This window comes from Trachurus japonicus, chromosome 8 (assembly GCF_045865225.1).
Source record: "Trachurus japonicus isolate A0001 chromosome 8, Traja_1.0".
Lineage (NCBI taxonomy): Eukaryota > Metazoa > Chordata > Actinopteri > Carangiformes > Carangidae > Trachurus > Trachurus japonicus.
In genome coordinates, this window is record NC_140914.1 from 14,135,784 (window position 1) to 14,154,584 (window position 18,801).

Sequence of the window (18,801 nt, forward strand, 5' to 3'; positions counted from 1 at the left end):
ATTATGGCTCTGGCACTGAAACATTTCTCATTAAGTTTAATTTTACCATCATTGAAACATTTATTACATTATAACCCTTGTGGTGAATTAGATATCATTCTGAGTTGATGAGTTCCTTTGGGTTCTGTTTATCCCCATATTGAAGTTTTACTGCCTTTTTGATACAGTTGCTAAATAGATCGCTCTACCTCCTCCATGACAATCCATACTTACGGTGCAAATCCTGTTCAGCACTGACAGACACTTGGATTACAATAAGACAGACAGGGAATTTGCTAAAATCTCATGACCATTTGAAATACGGTAAGCTAGTTAACACATATTATAGAGTAGATGGCACAGCATCTGAATTAATATCAATGCCCTGGTCTCTGACTGTAGCCTGAATACATTCTTGGAAAAATACTCCCACTGTCTTTTACAACACCAATTGATTCATTAATCCTCATACATAAGTGGAAAATAAAATCTCCAGCAGTAGGTACAGTGCATCTTAATAATTTCCATGGAAAAATCTGTTTTATTAGGCTGCAAAGAAAGTAGACTTCAGTGGAGTGGACAAACTCAAAGGTTCAGAAATATTGATTCAAGAACTGAGTTTCCAGGTTTATTGTTTGTCACCTGTCTCCAGAGATGCCATGTATTTGTTCTGCTCAGTCACTGAAGTGCATGAGCAGAACAAGTACATGGCATGGAGATGACTGGATGACTCCACAATTCCCATCTGTCTCTATATCAAGAACAATAAAGTTTACAATAATTCTTGAATAATACATTTACATTACTGTGTTGGAAATTAACAGTTTAAATCAATGAACATTAAATGTGTCAGAACTTTGTCATTTAGCCCAGAGTACAGGGAATGACTGATAATGAGGCATAACCCAAACGTCTCTCTTTAATTTGGACTCGTATTACTCATCGGATCACTCTTTAATGAGGAGTGCTTTTGGGGCATAAATTAAACGTGGCAGAGCAGCAGTGAGTAGTGCTGAGTTTAAAAATCTCTCGGTCTCTCTCCATGGTGCTGATTTCACAGCACAGCTCTCGCCCACCTCCCCTCTTCTTTAATAATAAATGATGCTCTAACTCTTTGTTTCCTCAAAATACCATGGTGATGCGTGTGCGTGCGTGTGCGTGGACTCCTGGTGCCGGTTAACAGGCACTGACACACCTCTGTCCTTGGTGCCGTGGGCGCACTTATATGTGAACGGTCTCTTTGATAACGGATGTTTGATGACGTTTCAGGTCGGTGCTTGAGTCACATCCCTCCCACACATCACTTGCATCATCACTTGAAATCAATTGATTGCTTACGTTGATGGCCATCATCTAATAGTATCTCCATCACCTGTTTTATGAATGAAACTACATGACATGTCTATATGTCTATATTTATTGTTTCATGTCTATATCTGTATTTATTTGTTAGTGTATGTATTGTTTCATGTCTATGTCTATATTGTCTATATTATTTGTTGTTTCATGTCTATATTGTCCAGTGTGAATGTGTATTCATGTATCGTCTCCATGTTATACGTTTTGCTAAGCAGATCATGATTTTTAAACAGACGACCACAATGCACATGACAATTATAAATAATCAGTTTTATTGTAGTATAATGTACACAGACTCATCATTGATATAATAATTATAATAAAAATATGAACGCACTGGTCCAGCCAGTGCTACAGAGTATAACTCCTTACATAATAAGACATTGCAGCATACTACTACAATTGGTTTGTCGAGAAAGCTCACAATTCATTGAATCTGACACTTCTCTGGTTTGTTGTTTTTGGTACTTGATCCAAGCACCAGCTGCAGGTCGCTGCTGAAACTCGGGCGGCGCGCCAGAGGCTCCACGGCGGCACAGGGCGCAGCGACCGGTCCATGCTTCCGGCTCCCTCTGCTGCCTTGCTGGCCGATGCACAGCGACTGGTAGGCGGGGATGGATACGATCTGATGCCGAGACGGACCGGTCTCGTCGGGCAGTCCGCCCACAGAGGCAAGTGCTCTGAACATACTCTCCAGTCCAGTACCGTCTTTAGCCGAGGTTTCGAAGAATGAGACCCCCTCACCGAGGGTTTCTACCGCCTCCGACCGGCTGACGGCTCTCCGCGCCCCCAAGTCCGCTTTATTCCCGCATACCACTACCGGCACGCTCACGGGATTTTTTAATTTCAGTAACTTTGCCTTGGCATCTTTGATCTCGTTCAGCAGCTCACAGACTTCTCTTAAAGAGTCACTGTCATCCAAACTGAAGACGAGCAGAAATATGTCACCTGGAAGAGAGCAGATTTAAAGACACAGTCATTATCTTAATAATCTTTTTAAGGTGTGATGTTACACAAAAGCTAAGTCATACGCAGAGTATAGCTCACCTGTCAGTATGGACAACCTCCGTTTTGCAGGGAAGTCCCTCTCACTTGATGCGTCCAGGAGATCCACCTGGTACGCCTCTCCTCCGATGTGGAACAGTTTTCTGTGGAAGTCTTCAGTTGTCGGTTCGTAGTTCTCCTCAAAGTCTTTACCCAAGAACCTGTGGAGGATGTTGGTTTTGCCTACTCTGGGTGCGCCAAGCACAACTACTCTGTAGCAGTTCCTGGGCTTGGTGAGACCCAACTCCAGATGGTCCACGGATCTCTTCGCGGGTCGATCAGTCGATATTTGTCGATGTCCAGAACTTGAGGATCTTCTCGCAGCCACCTTCTTATCCTGCTGTCTCCAGCGCTCTCTGACCGATTTGATGATGCCCATGCTTGTCTTTGATATGTTGGAGACTTTGCCGTGCTGGAGTGCCGGGTTAAGGTTTGTGCTCTGCAGGACTAGGTGCGTAACGTGTGATTGGTGGTGATGGCCGGTGAGGGAGTTGAACATTTCTAAGATGCCATCAACGTGAAGAAGTAACTTCGCAGTTGTGTTCATCTCTATGTTCTTTCAAGCGACTCCGGGCACCGAGTGTGAGAGGAGAGGCTGTCGATATTCTCACCAGTCCTGCTGCATCTCCATGTGTGCACCGAAACAGAGCCGAGCGTCCACTCTTATACTCCCACACCGAGCGCAGTCTCTGCGTCACAGAGCCTCATCCAGAACATATTCCTTTTATAGAAGCACCAAGAAGCTCTCCAAAAAAAAAAAAAAAAAATCGGACCAGATCTATCTGCACTTTAAGCAGTTTGTCATTTTCCCTTGAAGAAACGAGCTCAGGCCTCCTCACTTGGCATGCTGCAGCCTTTCAAATGTGCTTAGACCGATTCAAAAACCGAGTTAAATTATGCTTTTGATCACTTTGTTCTGAGGCAAATCCTTGTAAAAAAAAAAAATGCTCTCAAGTCTGCTAAAGCTTAATTAGAAGGTACTTGTCTGTTTTCAGCACCTTCACGTGCAAGTGTCTCTTGTCTCATTAGGGACAAATGGATGAATGAACTGGTGGACATTGCTCAGTAATTGCCCAAATCCCTGGACACTGTGGGTGTTAAGTGTGAGCCTCAAATTAATTTTGTTCATCCGCTTCTCTGAGAGCTTTTCCATTATGACGGTTGTTATTCAGTAGGGTTTTTTCAGCTGTGCTTTGTATGTTTTTCTGATATTTATGTAACCTTCGCTCCGTTTTTTTAAATAAGAGAAGTCACTAGAAAATATGCACTGCACCATCTGACATAACTGTGCATTTGGGATTGTGTTATTCATGATTCTGGTGTGAGAAGCACTTGCATATAATCCCCGTTGTTTTTCAGCAGATCACGACTTGCTCCGAGTGTTCAGCTCTATCTCACTGCTGTATGATTCATGAAGCTTGATGATGAGTCCTCTGCAGCAGCAACAGCAGCAGCAGCTCCAGCAGCTGTAAGCTCATACTTTTATTCACTGTATGGCAACACATTCTTAAATTAGTTGAGGCTCCACTATACATCTATTCGTATAAATCATGATCTTTTTCTATAGAAAGACAAACAAAAGAACATTTCAGTGAATGGGTATAGACTTACTTTGGATAGAACATTTTAACAAGCAAACAGTGGCAGCTCAAGGACACATCACACCTTACCTGACTCGAAAGTACTGGACTGAGCACTAGCACAAATACTTTTGCCACTTCATTATAGGAGTCAGAACATATTAAAGAACTGCAGCTTTTTTTCCCCTCCTCCATCCTTTTCACAAACCAAGGCCGCTCTGAATGGACAGACAGCCCACATAACAGTTTCTTCTTCTTGATGTGCAGTCGTAGAGAGAGAGGCTGGGCTGATTGCCATGGAGAGTGCAGTCTCCTCTCAAATAAAGCGCAGTTCAGCGCTGCAGCCAAAAACCACATTGTTATGGGAAATATAACAGAGGAGCAATTTCTTTACCTCAAAATTGATTATTATTTATTGATGGAAGACAAATCAATGTTCTTTTTACAGCACTCAAACATAATCAGGCATTGGAATACTGTCTAAAATGAGACGTGTCTATAAAGCAGAAAAAGGCATTCATAAATTATTTGTGCCTGTAGTCAAAGTCGATTAACTTGTCAGCAGTAAACATCAAACACAGATTAATATTGTTGTCCCTATGTAGCCTGCGTATCTGCATACATGGATACTAATTTTGGAGATTAATACACTAATACCTTCTTCTTTACCTTAATTCTGTTAACATTTAAACAGCTCAACAACAAAAACACATTAAACATTGTAAGGTCACTTTGATATTTGAAGAACATTGTGAGAATTGCTTAGAAACACAATTTTTGAACTGCATGTGTCTCAAAATGTCAGTACCCTTAGCTGTAAAACATGGTTTAATACTAAGGGTTTTCATACACCCAGTGGAAGATCTAGGCTACCATTTTTATGCAGCACAGATCCTTTCAGATATCTCTTTTTGGATTGCTTCAAAAGGGAGGGCGTTGTATTTCTCTTATATAACTCACTCAGTGTCAACAAACTATGATTTACCTTGGTGCAACAAGGCACAGTTATGTAGCCTATTGCTGTTACTGCCAAACTACCTGTAGTCATACTGGCTGTCACTTGTGTATTCATGAATGTAGAAGGGCCATTTTCACACGGCTTGTTCTGTACTTATGGAGATGATTGAACCACATCATGAGCCCATGAAGTAGTCACGTATAGCATTAGATGTGTGATTCACTGAAACCACCTCAGCACAGTATGAGACACAACCAAGTCATCAGGCATCTTCACCCCTCACTGCACCACTGTCCTGTAGAACTGTGTTGCTTTTGTGCTGTTTTGTGAAGAACCTATTTACATAAACTTATTGGGAGATGATTATGAACAGAAGCCACCTTTACAAAGACACAAATAAATTGATAACACTTCATATCAGTGTCAGAAGCCAGACGAGAGCACAAATAAAATGCCACTAGATGGCAGCAAAGGGGAGCAGATTCCATATTTGAAAGTTTAGGTTTCTTTGAGTGATCCTATAGCATAGAAGCTGATCTGTGAGTACACACTTTGATTTTTTATTTTATTTTTATTTTGTTGTAACAATCATTAACATCAAATATGAAAACCTTTCCTTCTTTCTCTTGCTCTCATAAACACCCACACCCACACCCACAGACACACACATACCCACACTGAAGTAAGATTTCCTCTCCTGTGTGACGTCATTGCAGTGCAGTAGTAGGCTGGTGTTATTTATCAGTCATTTCACCTCCCCCTCTGTTTTCCCAGACCTTGCCCGCATGTCCCCCCTGCGCTGACCTCATCAGGCCTTTGTTGGGAAACAAAGGCTGTTCAGGCATCTGTTTTCAGGAGAAATAAAGACATAGGGTGGCAAGACAGAGAGGAGGAGTGCCGGAGGAGGTACATGAAGTTGAGTTGTGATCGGTGAGAGACACATAAAAACGAAACAAGGAGCCCCGACAAGTGAACATACAGCCAGAATAAACTTTATCAAGCCTCTCGTCATAGCTAGAGAAAGTCCCCCAAAATACCTTCAACAGAGCTAGTTTCACTTTGCCTGATGAACTTTTGATTTCTTTACACTTTACCCTTTTGTCGTCTCCAAGACTCTTTCTTGCCTTTGTTGTTTCAAGGTGGAGCTGGTATTTCCTGTATATCCTGCTCAGTCAACCAGCCATGAGGGCGACTGCTCTGTCCTACTGCTTCACACTCACTTGGATAATCATTATTCACTCAATAGTGATATACTGACTCTCCTGTATCTTCACGTGCAAATTATAGACCTATACAGTACGAGACTGAGGGGTTACTTTATTTGGAACAAGTGCTATGGAATGATAGCCAGTGTAAATACATAGAGCAGAAGACGTATAAAAGGATGTGACTCCAGACAACAACCCATTAGTGGTGATAAATAAGTAAAGAGCAGAGATGCAATGATGAAGCTGAAAAGGAAATGTGGTTCTTTGTAGGACCCCTCTGGGATAACACATTCACTCACTCTGCAGGACATTGTTACAGCACAGCCTTTCTACTAGGTCATAGTGTGTGGCGAGCTTAAACCAGTCTTATATTTTATGGTATCTATCTAGTGCAAAAAGTGTAAGAGCAACACAATTGTGTGCCTGTGAGGGGTGTGGGGCGGGCTGGAGTTTCTCTAATGTTTAGATATTATATTTCTTGCATGATGGGTTTGTTTTAGTGACCTGAAATTTGATAGGCTCACTGCTGTTCTTTTAGGATATAGTGTATTAGCAGATTTGATGGGACGAAAAGCAAGCTGTGCTGCTATGTCCGTGCCTCTGTTAACACCACATGCTGCATTTGTATTGTGTTGTATGAATGTGTGTGTGTATGTATGTGTGTGTGTGTGTGATAGCTCAGTGCGCTGTGATCACCTGCTCCCAGTCAGCAGCACACAGATGCTTTTTTTTTTTATCAGGCAGTGAAAGGGTTAAGTCTGACTCTGCATGCACCGAGCAGGCCTCCCTCTCTCCCCCCTTCTCTCTCTCTCTCTCCATCCATTTTTATGTGAGTGTGTGTGTGTTTTTTTTTTCAGTGGATAGGGGGGGCTGTGCCATCTGCAAGCCCAGTGCCTGGAGCAGCGATATGCACACACACACAACTTAGTTTGATAACAAATCGGCACCGCCTCGTTTTTTGTGTGTGTTGTTGTCTCGGATTCATTCTGAGGACACTCGGTTTCCTCTCCGCGCTGCGTTCAAGCTCTTCCTTCACTATAGTTTTTTCTCCTCTCCTCTGTCCGACAGCCGTCCGGGACATGCCGAGTCGCGGAGGCGTTTCTCCTTCCAGCCGAAGCCTCCCCTAAGTTGGGACCCCACTGAAGGCGCTATGTCATGAAGGTAAGAGCGAAAGTGGAAGCAGCGAAGCGGCTGGTTGAGATTGAATGTTTCCTTGTTGTTGTTTTTTGTTTTTTTTTAAATATCTGTTTTAACTTTTAAAGTCGGAAACGGTCACACATTCTTCACCTACCGGATCGTCCCATTTGACGCAACGTGATAATAATAATGGGCCCGGTCGTCCCGGTTTGTGCCAAAAGAAAAAAAAGAAAAAAGAAGCCTATATATATAAGGGAAGGGACAGGTCAGAGAAAAAACCTTGAATCCTGCGGGCCCCGCTTTATTATAACATCCAGATGTCTAGTTTCTTGACACGGAGTTAAACATACCTGGGCGAGGAGCCTGTTTATAGGCCTGGTCTGGGAGAAGCTTTCACTTATAGAGAGAAGTATAGTGTTATGAAATGATCTTGCACATTATATGTCAGGGCAGGGATGTATGTTTCACAGATGATCTGAATCCTACAAAGCAGATTTCAGAGTGCTCTAATAATCTACTGAAATGTGTCACCATGTCAAGGTCACAATTGAACCTAATCTGTTTCCTCAGGAAAGATAGTGAGGGACTGTGTTTGATAGAGAGAGTATTAATGTGTGTGTGTGTGTGTGGTGGTAGCTGGTGGGGAGTGGGTGCTGCTGCCTCCCTCACCCCACTACTATTAATCTGACTTATGTGATAATAATGTGTTACTCTTTAATCAAGGTGCCGGATGTGTCAGAAAGAAAGAGTTTTATCTTCAACTACAAGTGTAAGTGCTACAGTAATGGAGGCATATCAAGGCTGGATTAGAAATCTTGCCAGAGGGAGAGTTTAATTTCCACCCCAAACTCTTTGATCTTCCTGTTACAGCACTGCGCTCCCTCTGTCATTAGCTCAGTCCGAACCTCTCTCTCTCTCTCTCTCTCTCTCTCTCTATGCTGACTTTTCATTTACAAGATAGTGCCAGGAAAGGCCAGCATTTAAAAAAAAAAAAACCCTAAAAAAACCCAGTAACTTTCGAGTTATTCCCCACACAAACGGTCTGCAGCGGAAGAAACACCAGGAATCAGGAAGTAGCATGAGTTAATGGGATGAACTGGAGCCTGCATTGGCTGCCACTTGAGATTTAACCTGTGGTCAGCTGGTGCCACAAATATTTTGACTCTCACTACCACTTAATAATCTATTTCCAGCACTGAAGCTTTGTCACAGTGTGTCAGATATTTCAGGCAAACCTCTTTCTATTCACAGAGCCTGCTGAGATGTTTAAAGAGCTCAAAATCCTTTTAGTTTGTCACTCTCTCATCCTTAGATCTGTCATAAAGCAGTTTTATTGTATTCAATATATCACTCCCTCAAAGGATCAATAAACCGTTTTACAGCACATCCTTCCTCTCATGCCCCCCTTTTGGTTTTTTTTATATTTTGGAAATGCTTACTCATGATGGAGGATTTGACTCTTAAGTGAAGGGATTGATCATCTACCTCAGAGCTCAGTTATTGACTCGCTTCTCTGACAACATAGGACAAAAACAGTTCAACGTCCAACGTCTAATATTCAGTATCTTGAATTATTAAAGAAAAAAAAGAAAAACAGGAACAGGAAACTGCCTGTGATTCTGGTGGATCACCGTGTGCGTATCTGTGTAGGAGTTGAGCAGTTTTCTTACAGTTTTGTGAGTGTTTCAAATGCTTTGAAGCCCGTGTTGCTGCTGCTTCTGCTGCTGCTGCGGTGATGTAATCAGGTCAGAGAAACAGGAGAGAGAGGTGGAGCCCCTCCCATCTCTGATAACACTGATCTTCTACATGGGCAGGTTGGGATACAGTGTATTTTCTGGGCCTGGAACTAATATTTGCCATTCAAAATACAGATTTTTCTTTTTTTTGCAGAATTGAACATATGAAAGAGTGGACAGGCTGCTTATTGGTTACTGTGCGCACTCACTCAGATGGAAAACAGAGCCCAGGTGTTGGGTTTCAAATCACTTGGAGGTGCTTTGTTGTTCCTCTTTCACTCCCAAAACAGTTACTGACCTTATGATGTGTGAGAGTGGAGGTGTACTAACTATTAGTAGAGGAAGAAGCAACACTGAGGAGAGACAGCCCTCTCCATTAATTACTAAAGAATAATAACACTTTTCTGTACATCTAATTTGTGCGTCTCTCTCCAGCAGGAACACATTTGTGGACATCACTGATTTGAGAAGAGGAGGGAGACTTCACTGCATTTTTCCGTTGAGCTGATCTCCGACGGGCCACCTTGCCTAAGGCGACACAGCGGGCTGGCCTGCTGCTGTTAGACTACCCTTCAAGATCCTGTAAAACACCACCGCCGTCATGCAGACCTCATCGCTGCGCCGCCAGATGAAAAACATGGTCAACAACTACACGGAGGCCGAGATCAAGGTCCGGGAGGCCACCTCCAACGACCACTGGGGGCCTCCCAGCTCGCTCATGTCCGAAATCGCCGACCTCACCTTCAATGTCGTGGCTTTCACCGAGGTGATGGGTATGATCTGGAAGCGGCTCAATGACCACGGTAAAAACTGGCGCCATGTTTACAAAGCGCTGACCCTGCTGGACTACCTTATCAAAACGGGCTCAGAGCGCGTGGCTCGGGAGTGCAAGGAGAACATACACACCATCCAGACTCTGAGAGACTTCCAGTACATAGATCGGGACGGACGCGACCAGGGTATCAACGTCCGAGAGAAGGCCAAGCAGCTGGTGTCTCTGCTGAGGGACGAGGAGAAGCTGAAGAGGGAGAGGAGCCAGGCCTTGAAGACCAAGACGCGCATGGCGGGGGTCACCAGCAGCGTGAGCTCTGGATCGTTGCCTCCCCCTTACCCGGGGCGCAGCAGCTCGGCGGGGCTCCAAGGGGAGGACATGAGGAGGTGCAGGAGCTCACCGTCCTCTCACTGTGAGTAGCAGGGAACACCTCACTAGGGATGTCACAATTACTTGTTTTCACAATTAAAGCAGAAGTGAGCGATCCGGTCGTTTTGGCTAACTTCCTGTCAGCCGATGGAGTTAGCAGTCCCCGCCCTCGTCCCTACGTCACCACATTCACGCGCATCCCTTGGCTGCACACACAGAGAGGACCGCCCCTTTATGCCGTTCTCTCTCCTCATTGGATAAAGGTTGTAGGGTACAAGGAAAGTTTTCTCCTCGGCTTACAGCAGAGCAGAGTGACTGACAGACCCGTGTTTCAGACCAAACACTCTATATAAGTGATTGCTGTCGGAAGATATAACTATTTAAGACTTATATTAACACAAACATTCCGCTTACTTCTGCTTTAACCGTGGTATTAAAAGCCACAATTAATTAATCGTAAAGATTCCTGAATACCGTCACTTCCGAAAAAAGATTATGTCGGAACCATATCGGCAGATGTGCACCAAAATAAAGGTAAATGCTCAGATACTGGTCCATTTAACATAACGTAACATTGAATTGGCAGGAAATTAAATGTTAGCTTGTCATTTGTATTTAAAAAACAAAACATAAAATGATTAAAATAAGCGTAAACATTTGGTATAGATGACAATTTATTTCAAACACTTCCCCTGGGGGATAAATAATTGGTCATATATTAATAGATACTTGAAATATTTTGCGTAAACAATGAGTAATATAATTATATTTTGACTATATTTGATTTTACACATTCATAGTGTGTAGTATGTAAAATGAATTAATGCAAAATAATCGTGATAATCGTAACACCGCGATCGTTTCTCTGACAATAATCGTACCAAGAAAATGTATAGTCGTGACATCCCTACACCTCACTGATGTGATGCTTAATAATACACCCGTTCTCCCATCTCCAAATTCAAGATCACGTTTGTCCTTCAAAGCGCACCGCGATCGGAGAGATACCTGAATGTTTGTTGTGGTATGTGACCTGTCAGGAGTCAGTCACATGGACAGGTCACGAGTTTACCTGGTCACATGAGATGCATTCAGATGGGCTTCAGCAACAGCGCCACAATTATGAAACGCTCAGTTTTAGTCACCTTGAGATTTTCATCAAGATTTGATGACAGAAAAGGGAGCGTTTATGAGACGCTGTCAGTACAGTAATGTCTTTCTACTTTGTCGACCAGTCCGACATGGATTCTGTTTTAAAACCACCATTCAAGCCTTCGTGAGAATTAATTGCCGGTTCTTTGTGGTTAAATAGAAGTTGCTTTGGCCTCTATTGTCAGTTGAATATCTGCATTCCGCTCATTCTCCTGTTTACAGTCACGTCAGCTAAACTGGATTTACAAAAGAGAGGAGGCCCCTGTTTGGGCTCGTTTCAGTCTAAGGTGAAACCGCAACTGTTAACCGTAAAGTTAACTTGTGATGACTCCATCATCTGTTCCTGCTGCTCAGGTGGCGATCAGGTGGTTTAGTTGTGAGAGTGTGTAGGTGGTACAGTAAGCACGTCTGAAAACATACTGTGGAAAAAGGCATCAAGTAGCTGTGTGTGCAGCGTTTGTAAAATGTAAGTGTGAATGTGGGGTGTGGGGTGTTTTGGCACTTGTGTGGTCTGTGGTGTTTATTATAAAAAGTGTTAAGTCAGTAGCAGAGCTGCGCTTTCATGAAGGCACTACTTATTCTCATACACTTTGATGTCTGTGGTTTGTTTGATAGTGTCAACAAAGTTATACCCACAGGTCATATCTGACTGTTTTATTACCACCAATCCCACAAAAGCCCCCTTTTTTTTCCACCAATACCAATACAGTTTCCACTTCAGAGACGTTTCTTGCATAGTTTTCTGGGCTGGAATGTATGCCATCAGAAACATTTGGCCGTTTACAACCTCTGAGCTTTTTATCTGGGCCTCAAGGATACCACAATATAAGCCTGCCTGGTAGAAAAAAATATCTGATAACTTGATTTCATGATAATTACAACACTTTCACACTAGTGATCATAGCGAGTCGTTAAAATCACTTGATCTTTATCTGGAGAGGAATGGTTCACGGTTTGACAGAGAATGAATGCTCTACAGGTGTGTTGCAGGTGGTTAAATACTTGAAAGGTGAGTTATTGTGCAAACGTTTGTGTTGGTGGTGTGCATTATGTACACGTGTGCGTGCCATTGCCTTGAGTGGATGCAGCAATTCCAGTTTTTGCAATAACGGCAAAACTGCACAGCTTCTCGCTCTGCTCTGGGCCGTTTTAGAGGCTAAAAAAGGATAGAGGATAGACGTGGTTTCCTGGAGATTCCTGGACATCAGCACGCAGTCGAAGTGTTAGTGCTGATGCGTGTGGGTCGGCAGCTAATTGCCAACAAACAATCCAGCTGAGACGGGGGATATTGAAGAGCAGCATAGTGGAAATGATTGGTGTCTGAGATCTGACTTCGCCAACGTGTGGCCTCCTGCGCTGTTTTAGCCCCATGACCCACAGCCTGGCACCCAGACTGGTATACTGCCAACTAAGGCCTCCCCCCCCACACACACGCACACACTGCAACACCACCACCACCACCCTCCCCAAACCTGGACCAGAATCCTATCCAGAGGATTTGGGGTAATAAGGTGGGCCCCACTCCAACCCATCCATTCCTCTTCCCCTCCACCACCCTAACGCTCCACACAGGCTTGCCATTGTTCTCAGTGCAGGCAGAGTTAGGCAGACCGTGGCAAGCGATGCCAGCAAAGGCCCTAAACAACAGGCAATGGAAAAAAATTAACATGCAGCAACAGTGCCAGCTCGTTTTTTGGATGTTAAATATCAGTCTAAAGTGTTTCTCTCTTTGCTTTCCGTCTCCTTCGCCCTCTATTTCCATCTGTTAACGTTTTCTGTTTGCATCCTACTGCTCCCCCTTCCTCAGTAAACACCCTTCCTCTGTGTCTGTAGCCTCCTCTCCTCGCCTCGCTCCTGACCTGGAGCAAGCTCGGCCCGCGACCAGTGGAGAGGAGGAGCTGCAGCTGCAGCTGGCCCTGGCTATGAGCCGAGAAGAAAGTGAAAAGGTACCTCTAAGAGAGATAACACACACACAAGCTCTTGTCTTTACAGCACATGCGCCTGACAGAAAGAGGCTCCTTAGCTGCCCTGCTGCTGACATGTTATGTGGTAATTTGGCAGTAAGTCATCAAAAAGCCTCTTGCACACATGCTTGGACACTGTCCGTCATGATGCCGAAGTGCAACCGACTGCCGCCATTTCCCAGAACCTCTAACAGAAAGTGATAGCATCAACTCTGTCTCTGATGCGGTCAATAATGGCACTTTGACCAATCAGTGCGAGCGGTGCTGGAGAGTGAGGACACTGTGAGTGAAATAGTGAGAAGCCAGACAGGATGTGTGCATTGATCCACTCCTGAGCAGCCACAGCCCGCCCCAGTCTCCATGGCAAGGGCAGCCGTTGCCCTCTGTAACTCCTGCTCGGCTGTTATGGAAATTCATTATCATTGCCTAGCATGATAGTTTCCACCTCTGTAATCAAATAAACCAGCTGTGCTTTGATGATCAAATTGAGATCTGTATATCAAATCTGCTAAACTCTTCTCTTCTCATAATAATCTCTCAATGAATAATTTCAACAAATTCAAGCGTGATTTTACCTTTCCCTTTGATTAGTCTTCCCCCCTCCTAATCCTTCCTGCTTGACCTTAGCCACCTCCCCCTGTGGACATTGACGAGCAGACCCAGCTCCAGATCGCTATGAGCCTCAGCAAGGAGGAGGCACAGAAGGTATAAGTACACTGGGACAACAAGGGACGATCCTCCTTCCTCTGCATCCTTTACACTCGTGCACATCTGCTGTCGGTCTGTGCACTAAAACCAATGTCACGGCCCAGTTTCTCTCCATCTAAGAAACTACTGCATGTAACTACTCACTGTCCTTCGCTCTCTCACTTTTAAACAGCAAAAACAACATGCAGCTTTGTCAGAGCCTAATCACTTCATCCCTCTCTGTTTCACTAACCACTAGATCTCTCCTCTTTAGTCTTGTGGTAGGTGAGACTCCTGCTCAGCCACTATAAACTCTTCTGGTTTGGTGTCATGGAAGGGCAAAGGGATTGGCTGACCCCCTTTACTCTACTTGGGACACCTGTAGATTGTTGCATGCAACTGTGGGATTTCCACTTGCCTGATAAATTACTAACAGATACTAATTATGCAATTCTGTCCCCGTCAAACACCCGCGCAGCCAGTCCAACCTGCACCCGTCGCAGTGGATCTGGACGAGGAAGCCCAGCTCCAGCTAGCCCTGAACCTGAGCAAGGAGGAGCACCAGCAGGTAGGACTGCTTCAGGTATTGACTTCTTAATATCTAACATGTTGGTCACCATAAAGGTTATTATAGTTCAGATGGATGTAGTGTGTAGTAGGAACTCGACATGTCCTCATATTAACCTTTTCTTAACATTTAACCTATTTCAACCCTTGTTTCCTTTTAAAAAAAAAGTTGTATATCTATAACTTTGTTGTATTACAGCAGACAACCATTGTACCCTTTCTCTTCCCGTCTCATGCTGTCTCTTTGTCTTTTTCCTCCCTTTTCTCTCTCTCACTATGTCAGTAAACCGTAGCACAATAGAGCCGCTCTGTTGGAGAGCACAGTGATGCTCTCCTCTCTTTGACCGGAGAATATTCTGGTCTGAGCATATTGCACATATCTATCTGTGGGTCATACAGTATGTTGGCCGGGCAAAAAAAAACAAAACAAAGTACCAGCTACAGTAGCATTTGTGCCCGTGTGAGTTATAAATATATTATGTGGCAGTATGTGATTTTTGCCGGAAGCTGTCGTACCCAAAGGCGACCATGTGACTGTATCTGTCGACAGGAGCAACTCCATCGCCAAGGAGATGAGTCGATGCTCCAGAAAGCTTTGGAGGAGAGCAAACGTCAGATGGAGAAAAAAGGCGGGGTATGAAATATTGGGGTATGGAATACCTCAATGGGGGGATGATGGAGAATAAATTTAAGAACACAAGTTTATTGCCCAGTGATTACAACTAAATCAACCGTAATCCTCTGTGATGATGATGATCAGTCTGATCCGGTTTCATAGCTCTACCCTTATTGCTGTAAAGATTTCAACCCTGTGTTTTTACAATGGTCATGAATATGTTATGTTAGCTATTGTGCTGTCACAAAGGATGTGAGTCGGTGAGTGCTGAAGCAATCTAATGAACTTCTTTCTTGTTGATGTGGACAGACGGCCTTCATGGACCTGGTAGATGTTTTTGCAGTGCCCTCGGATATGCCTTCTGGTGTCGACCATCGCTGGAATAACACTGCACACCAAGCAATGGCTCAACCAGGGGGCTCGGACCCCTGGGACTCCCTGGGTGAGCCTTGACTTACCTTACCATGACCAAAAAACCAGGGTGTTTAAGCGCCAGCTGGGAATAATACATATCTAATGGACTTATACAATTTTTTCTTCACTCGTGCTATGATGATAAGATGACTCTCTCTATGTCTCTGCTATCGGTAATTAAAGAAGACGGCGCTGTCACCTCAAGAGGAGATGATTCGTGGATGGTCCCACCACCCTCCAACAGCCCTCCCCCACCATGGGAGCCCCCTGCTGCTGGCCTCTGGGATGGCCAGCCGAACAGTGTCTCCGACCTCAATGCAGCCAACCGTGTATGGGCCTTCCCTGCAAACACAGGTAAGTCTGTGATATATTGCACACACTAAATATTTTGAACATAATTCCCCACAATGATTAAATTACATTGCATTTCTGTTGCTTTTAATGGATTTTTAATGGTTTAGTGGATCCATTCTCAGCACCAACATCCGAGAGAACATCAGCCGATGGAGCTGCCAGGGAACCTTTTGCCCGAACTGGAAGCCCCTCAGGTAAACACAACTTCTCCTTGTCTTACCGTCACATTGTGTATTCCATATACTTGTGATCTCTGATTTTCTTCTTGCTGTTTAGATGGGGATCTGTTTGATGAGGCCATGGATGGAGGTCAGATGAATGTCAATGGCAGAGGGGAGGGCAGTCCTGAGCTCTTTGACCTGTCAGGTCTCGGGGAAGGCCTGGCTGCCCCCAGCCCTCGTACATGCCGGACACCCGAGTCTTTCCTGGGCCCCACAGGAGCGTCCTTGGTAAACCTGGACAGCTTGATCCCTGTAAATCCCCCAGCCAAGAACAAGAACCCCTTTTTATCAGGTATTCATTGTATTATTTACTAGAGAGGCAACCCTCACTTTGTTTTCCCAGGTACAACCTTAGATTTAAATCACTCCGGTGTTTTGCATATTGAAGCCAGCTACATGTAAATGATGTGGATAGTACTCTCAACCACGTTCTGTCAAAGTTAAGGATTAGAAATGAATTCCTACCCTCCGACGCAACCACTCTCTTTCTGTGTGGAATAAAAAATCTACTTGCTTAGAAATCAATGGTAATATAGTCAGTATCTAACAGTCAGTAACTATAATGGCACTCAGTAGAGCACATACTTCTGCCAAGGTCAAACAATCTTACATGTCTGAGAAAAATGAAAGGAAGCAGGAAGTAGTCTGAGACTGAGTCAGCATTATAACATTCATACAACTCTACAGCTTCATGAATCCGACACAGCTCTAGTTGTATGAATTGTCTCACTTTGTTGCAACCATTATTGCCCGTGTTTAATTTTAGTAGTTCCATTTAAAATGACATACTGACGTAAGCTTTCCTAAATGCTGCTGGTTCCACATGCGCTGTTGAGTGCAACCTCAGCCACAAGTTCAGCTCTGAGTGAAAAATGCGGATTCAGCATTTTCTTCCACCAGGTCCAGATTATTATCTGGATCAGCACCAAACTCCAAGTCCATAGAATTCAGCATTATATATATGTCAGAGTTTCTTCTTCTTCTTTTTTTTTTTTTTTTTTTTTACAATTTCACAGTAATGCCTGAGACATCGACAAAAAATGTGTTTTATGTCATCAAGCCCGAAGATCTGGGGCTTTTAACTGTATCCATACCAACATTTAATGGATTCTTCCCCTCTCCACGCCCCATAACTGCACTAAGTATGGTGCAAATCAGTTCCAAACATTTTTTTCTTGAAAAACACTCATTGTTGGCATCCAAATCTTAGGAGGGCGTGGCTGAAAAGGAACATATGAATGGAGAAATGACCAAAATTCACATGATTCCTCTCTCCGTGTGACTCTAGTGCTATGTTCAGCTTACTTTAGGGAGAAAAAAAGCATCAAGTGGTCCAAATGTTAACAGTGTTTGATTTATCCGGTTCTAAATGCAGTCTCAAGAGAAGATTAATCCGATTTGAATAATTTGATTCTGTTTCTTTCTGCCCAGGCCTGACTGCTCCCTCAGTCACCAATCCATTCCAAGCTGACCAGCCCAAACTAACTCTGAACCAAATGGGCTCCGGCTCCACCTCTTTGGCTCCTCAAAGCACTACTCTTCCGTACAGCGCCTCCCTGCCTCTGCCCATGAGCCACCAGCCTGCCAGCCTCCCTTCGTCACTGACTCACCCCACCCAGCCCGGCCTGGACCTGCCAGGGGCTCTCCCTGAGCCCTTGTTGCCCTTCTCCTCAGCCAGCACTCAGGGATCACAGGCTGCACAGAGCAGCCAGAACCCTTTCCTATGAGGACCAACTAAACCGGAGGGGAACATCTTAGTAAAAGGGGAATGCCATTAGGTTATGCTCTATGAAAATATCTTTCTAACCGCAGACCGAACTGTAGCCCCAAGGACTTGTATGAAAACCTTATTCCTGATTGTTTTTTTATTGTGGTATAATACAATAACCCTTAGGTTGATGCAAGCTGGTTCTGTTCTTCACTATAACAGCCTCTCCTGCTCCGCCACCAGTCACAAAAGCAGTAACGGTATAAAAGAGATAACACCTTTGTATCATCAAATATTAGTGTCATGTTAAATTTATTACGGCCATAACCTATTGCTCATGTAATTCAGATAGAGAACCACACAAAAGCACAGTTTGATAATACTTTGTTGTCTCTACACATCCATAATAACCCAGCAAATGTGTTGCAGCTTTTCAGTTAGTCAACAAATCTGCTCACTCAACTGTTTGTATGATTGGCTTTGCTGGCTGCTGCTTCTGTCATATACCTGAAAACAAGGACACTTGCTACATCAAACAATAACATGAACTTTGTGGTGCTTCTGTTGGACCAGAATTAATGAGAAACATTCATGTATGAACAATTTTACAATGGTGAAATGAATTGCTGGGATTAAGTGAATTAAATTCCAGTTTTGGAGGGCTGTAACATCAAAATTCACTATGAGCAAGGCATCATTAGAAAATGTACAAATCATGAGTTTTATTCATTGCTTGTGAACCATTGACTCTCATCAAATACAAGGGTATTATAACACTGCTTGAGTTGATTTTATTGCTTTGAATTTCCCTTGATGGCAATATATTAGATATGAAATCATCACAACATAGGCACACACCTAGTAACAGTTTCAAATTTTGTTATGCACGGCATGCCCCCTGCTGGTGGGAACACATTACTGCAATGCTGCATGCATTTACAGCAACCAATGTTATAACATTTGTTCTTAACCCTTT

General features: G+C 43.7%; 2 protein-coding genes across 2 annotated transcripts; one reads left to right on the plus strand and one right to left on the minus strand.

The window, feature by feature from the left end:
* Positions 1 to 1,576: 1,576 nt before the first annotated feature.
* rasd2a (RASD family member 2a) lies at positions 1,577 to 2,964 on the minus strand. The gene is made up of 2 exons (XM_085784069.1): positions 2,386 to 2,964; positions 1,577 to 2,286 (listed from the first exon to the last, which is right to left on the minus strand). Exons 1-2 carry the CDS (start codon positions 2,927 to 2,929, stop codon positions 1,766 to 1,768), a joined length of 1,065 nt encoding a protein of 354 aa, XP_085640195.1. The 5' UTR covers positions 2,930 to 2,964; the 3' UTR covers positions 1,577 to 1,765.
* Positions 2,965 to 6,983: 4,019 nt separating this feature from the next.
* epn3a (epsin 3a) lies at positions 6,984 to 18,597 on the plus strand. Its single transcript, XM_085784071.1, has 11 exons — positions 6,984 to 7,289; positions 9,437 to 10,185; positions 13,128 to 13,240; positions 13,886 to 13,963; positions 14,424 to 14,513; positions 15,063 to 15,146; positions 15,438 to 15,570; positions 15,726 to 15,896; positions 16,004 to 16,090; positions 16,173 to 16,409; positions 17,549 to 18,597. Exons 2-11 carry the CDS (start codon positions 9,603 to 9,605, stop codon positions 17,842 to 17,844), a joined length of 1,872 nt encoding a protein of 623 aa, XP_085640197.1. The 5' UTR covers positions 6,984 to 7,289; positions 9,437 to 9,602; the 3' UTR covers positions 17,845 to 18,597.
* The last annotated feature ends 204 nt before the right edge of the window (positions 18,598 to 18,801 follow it).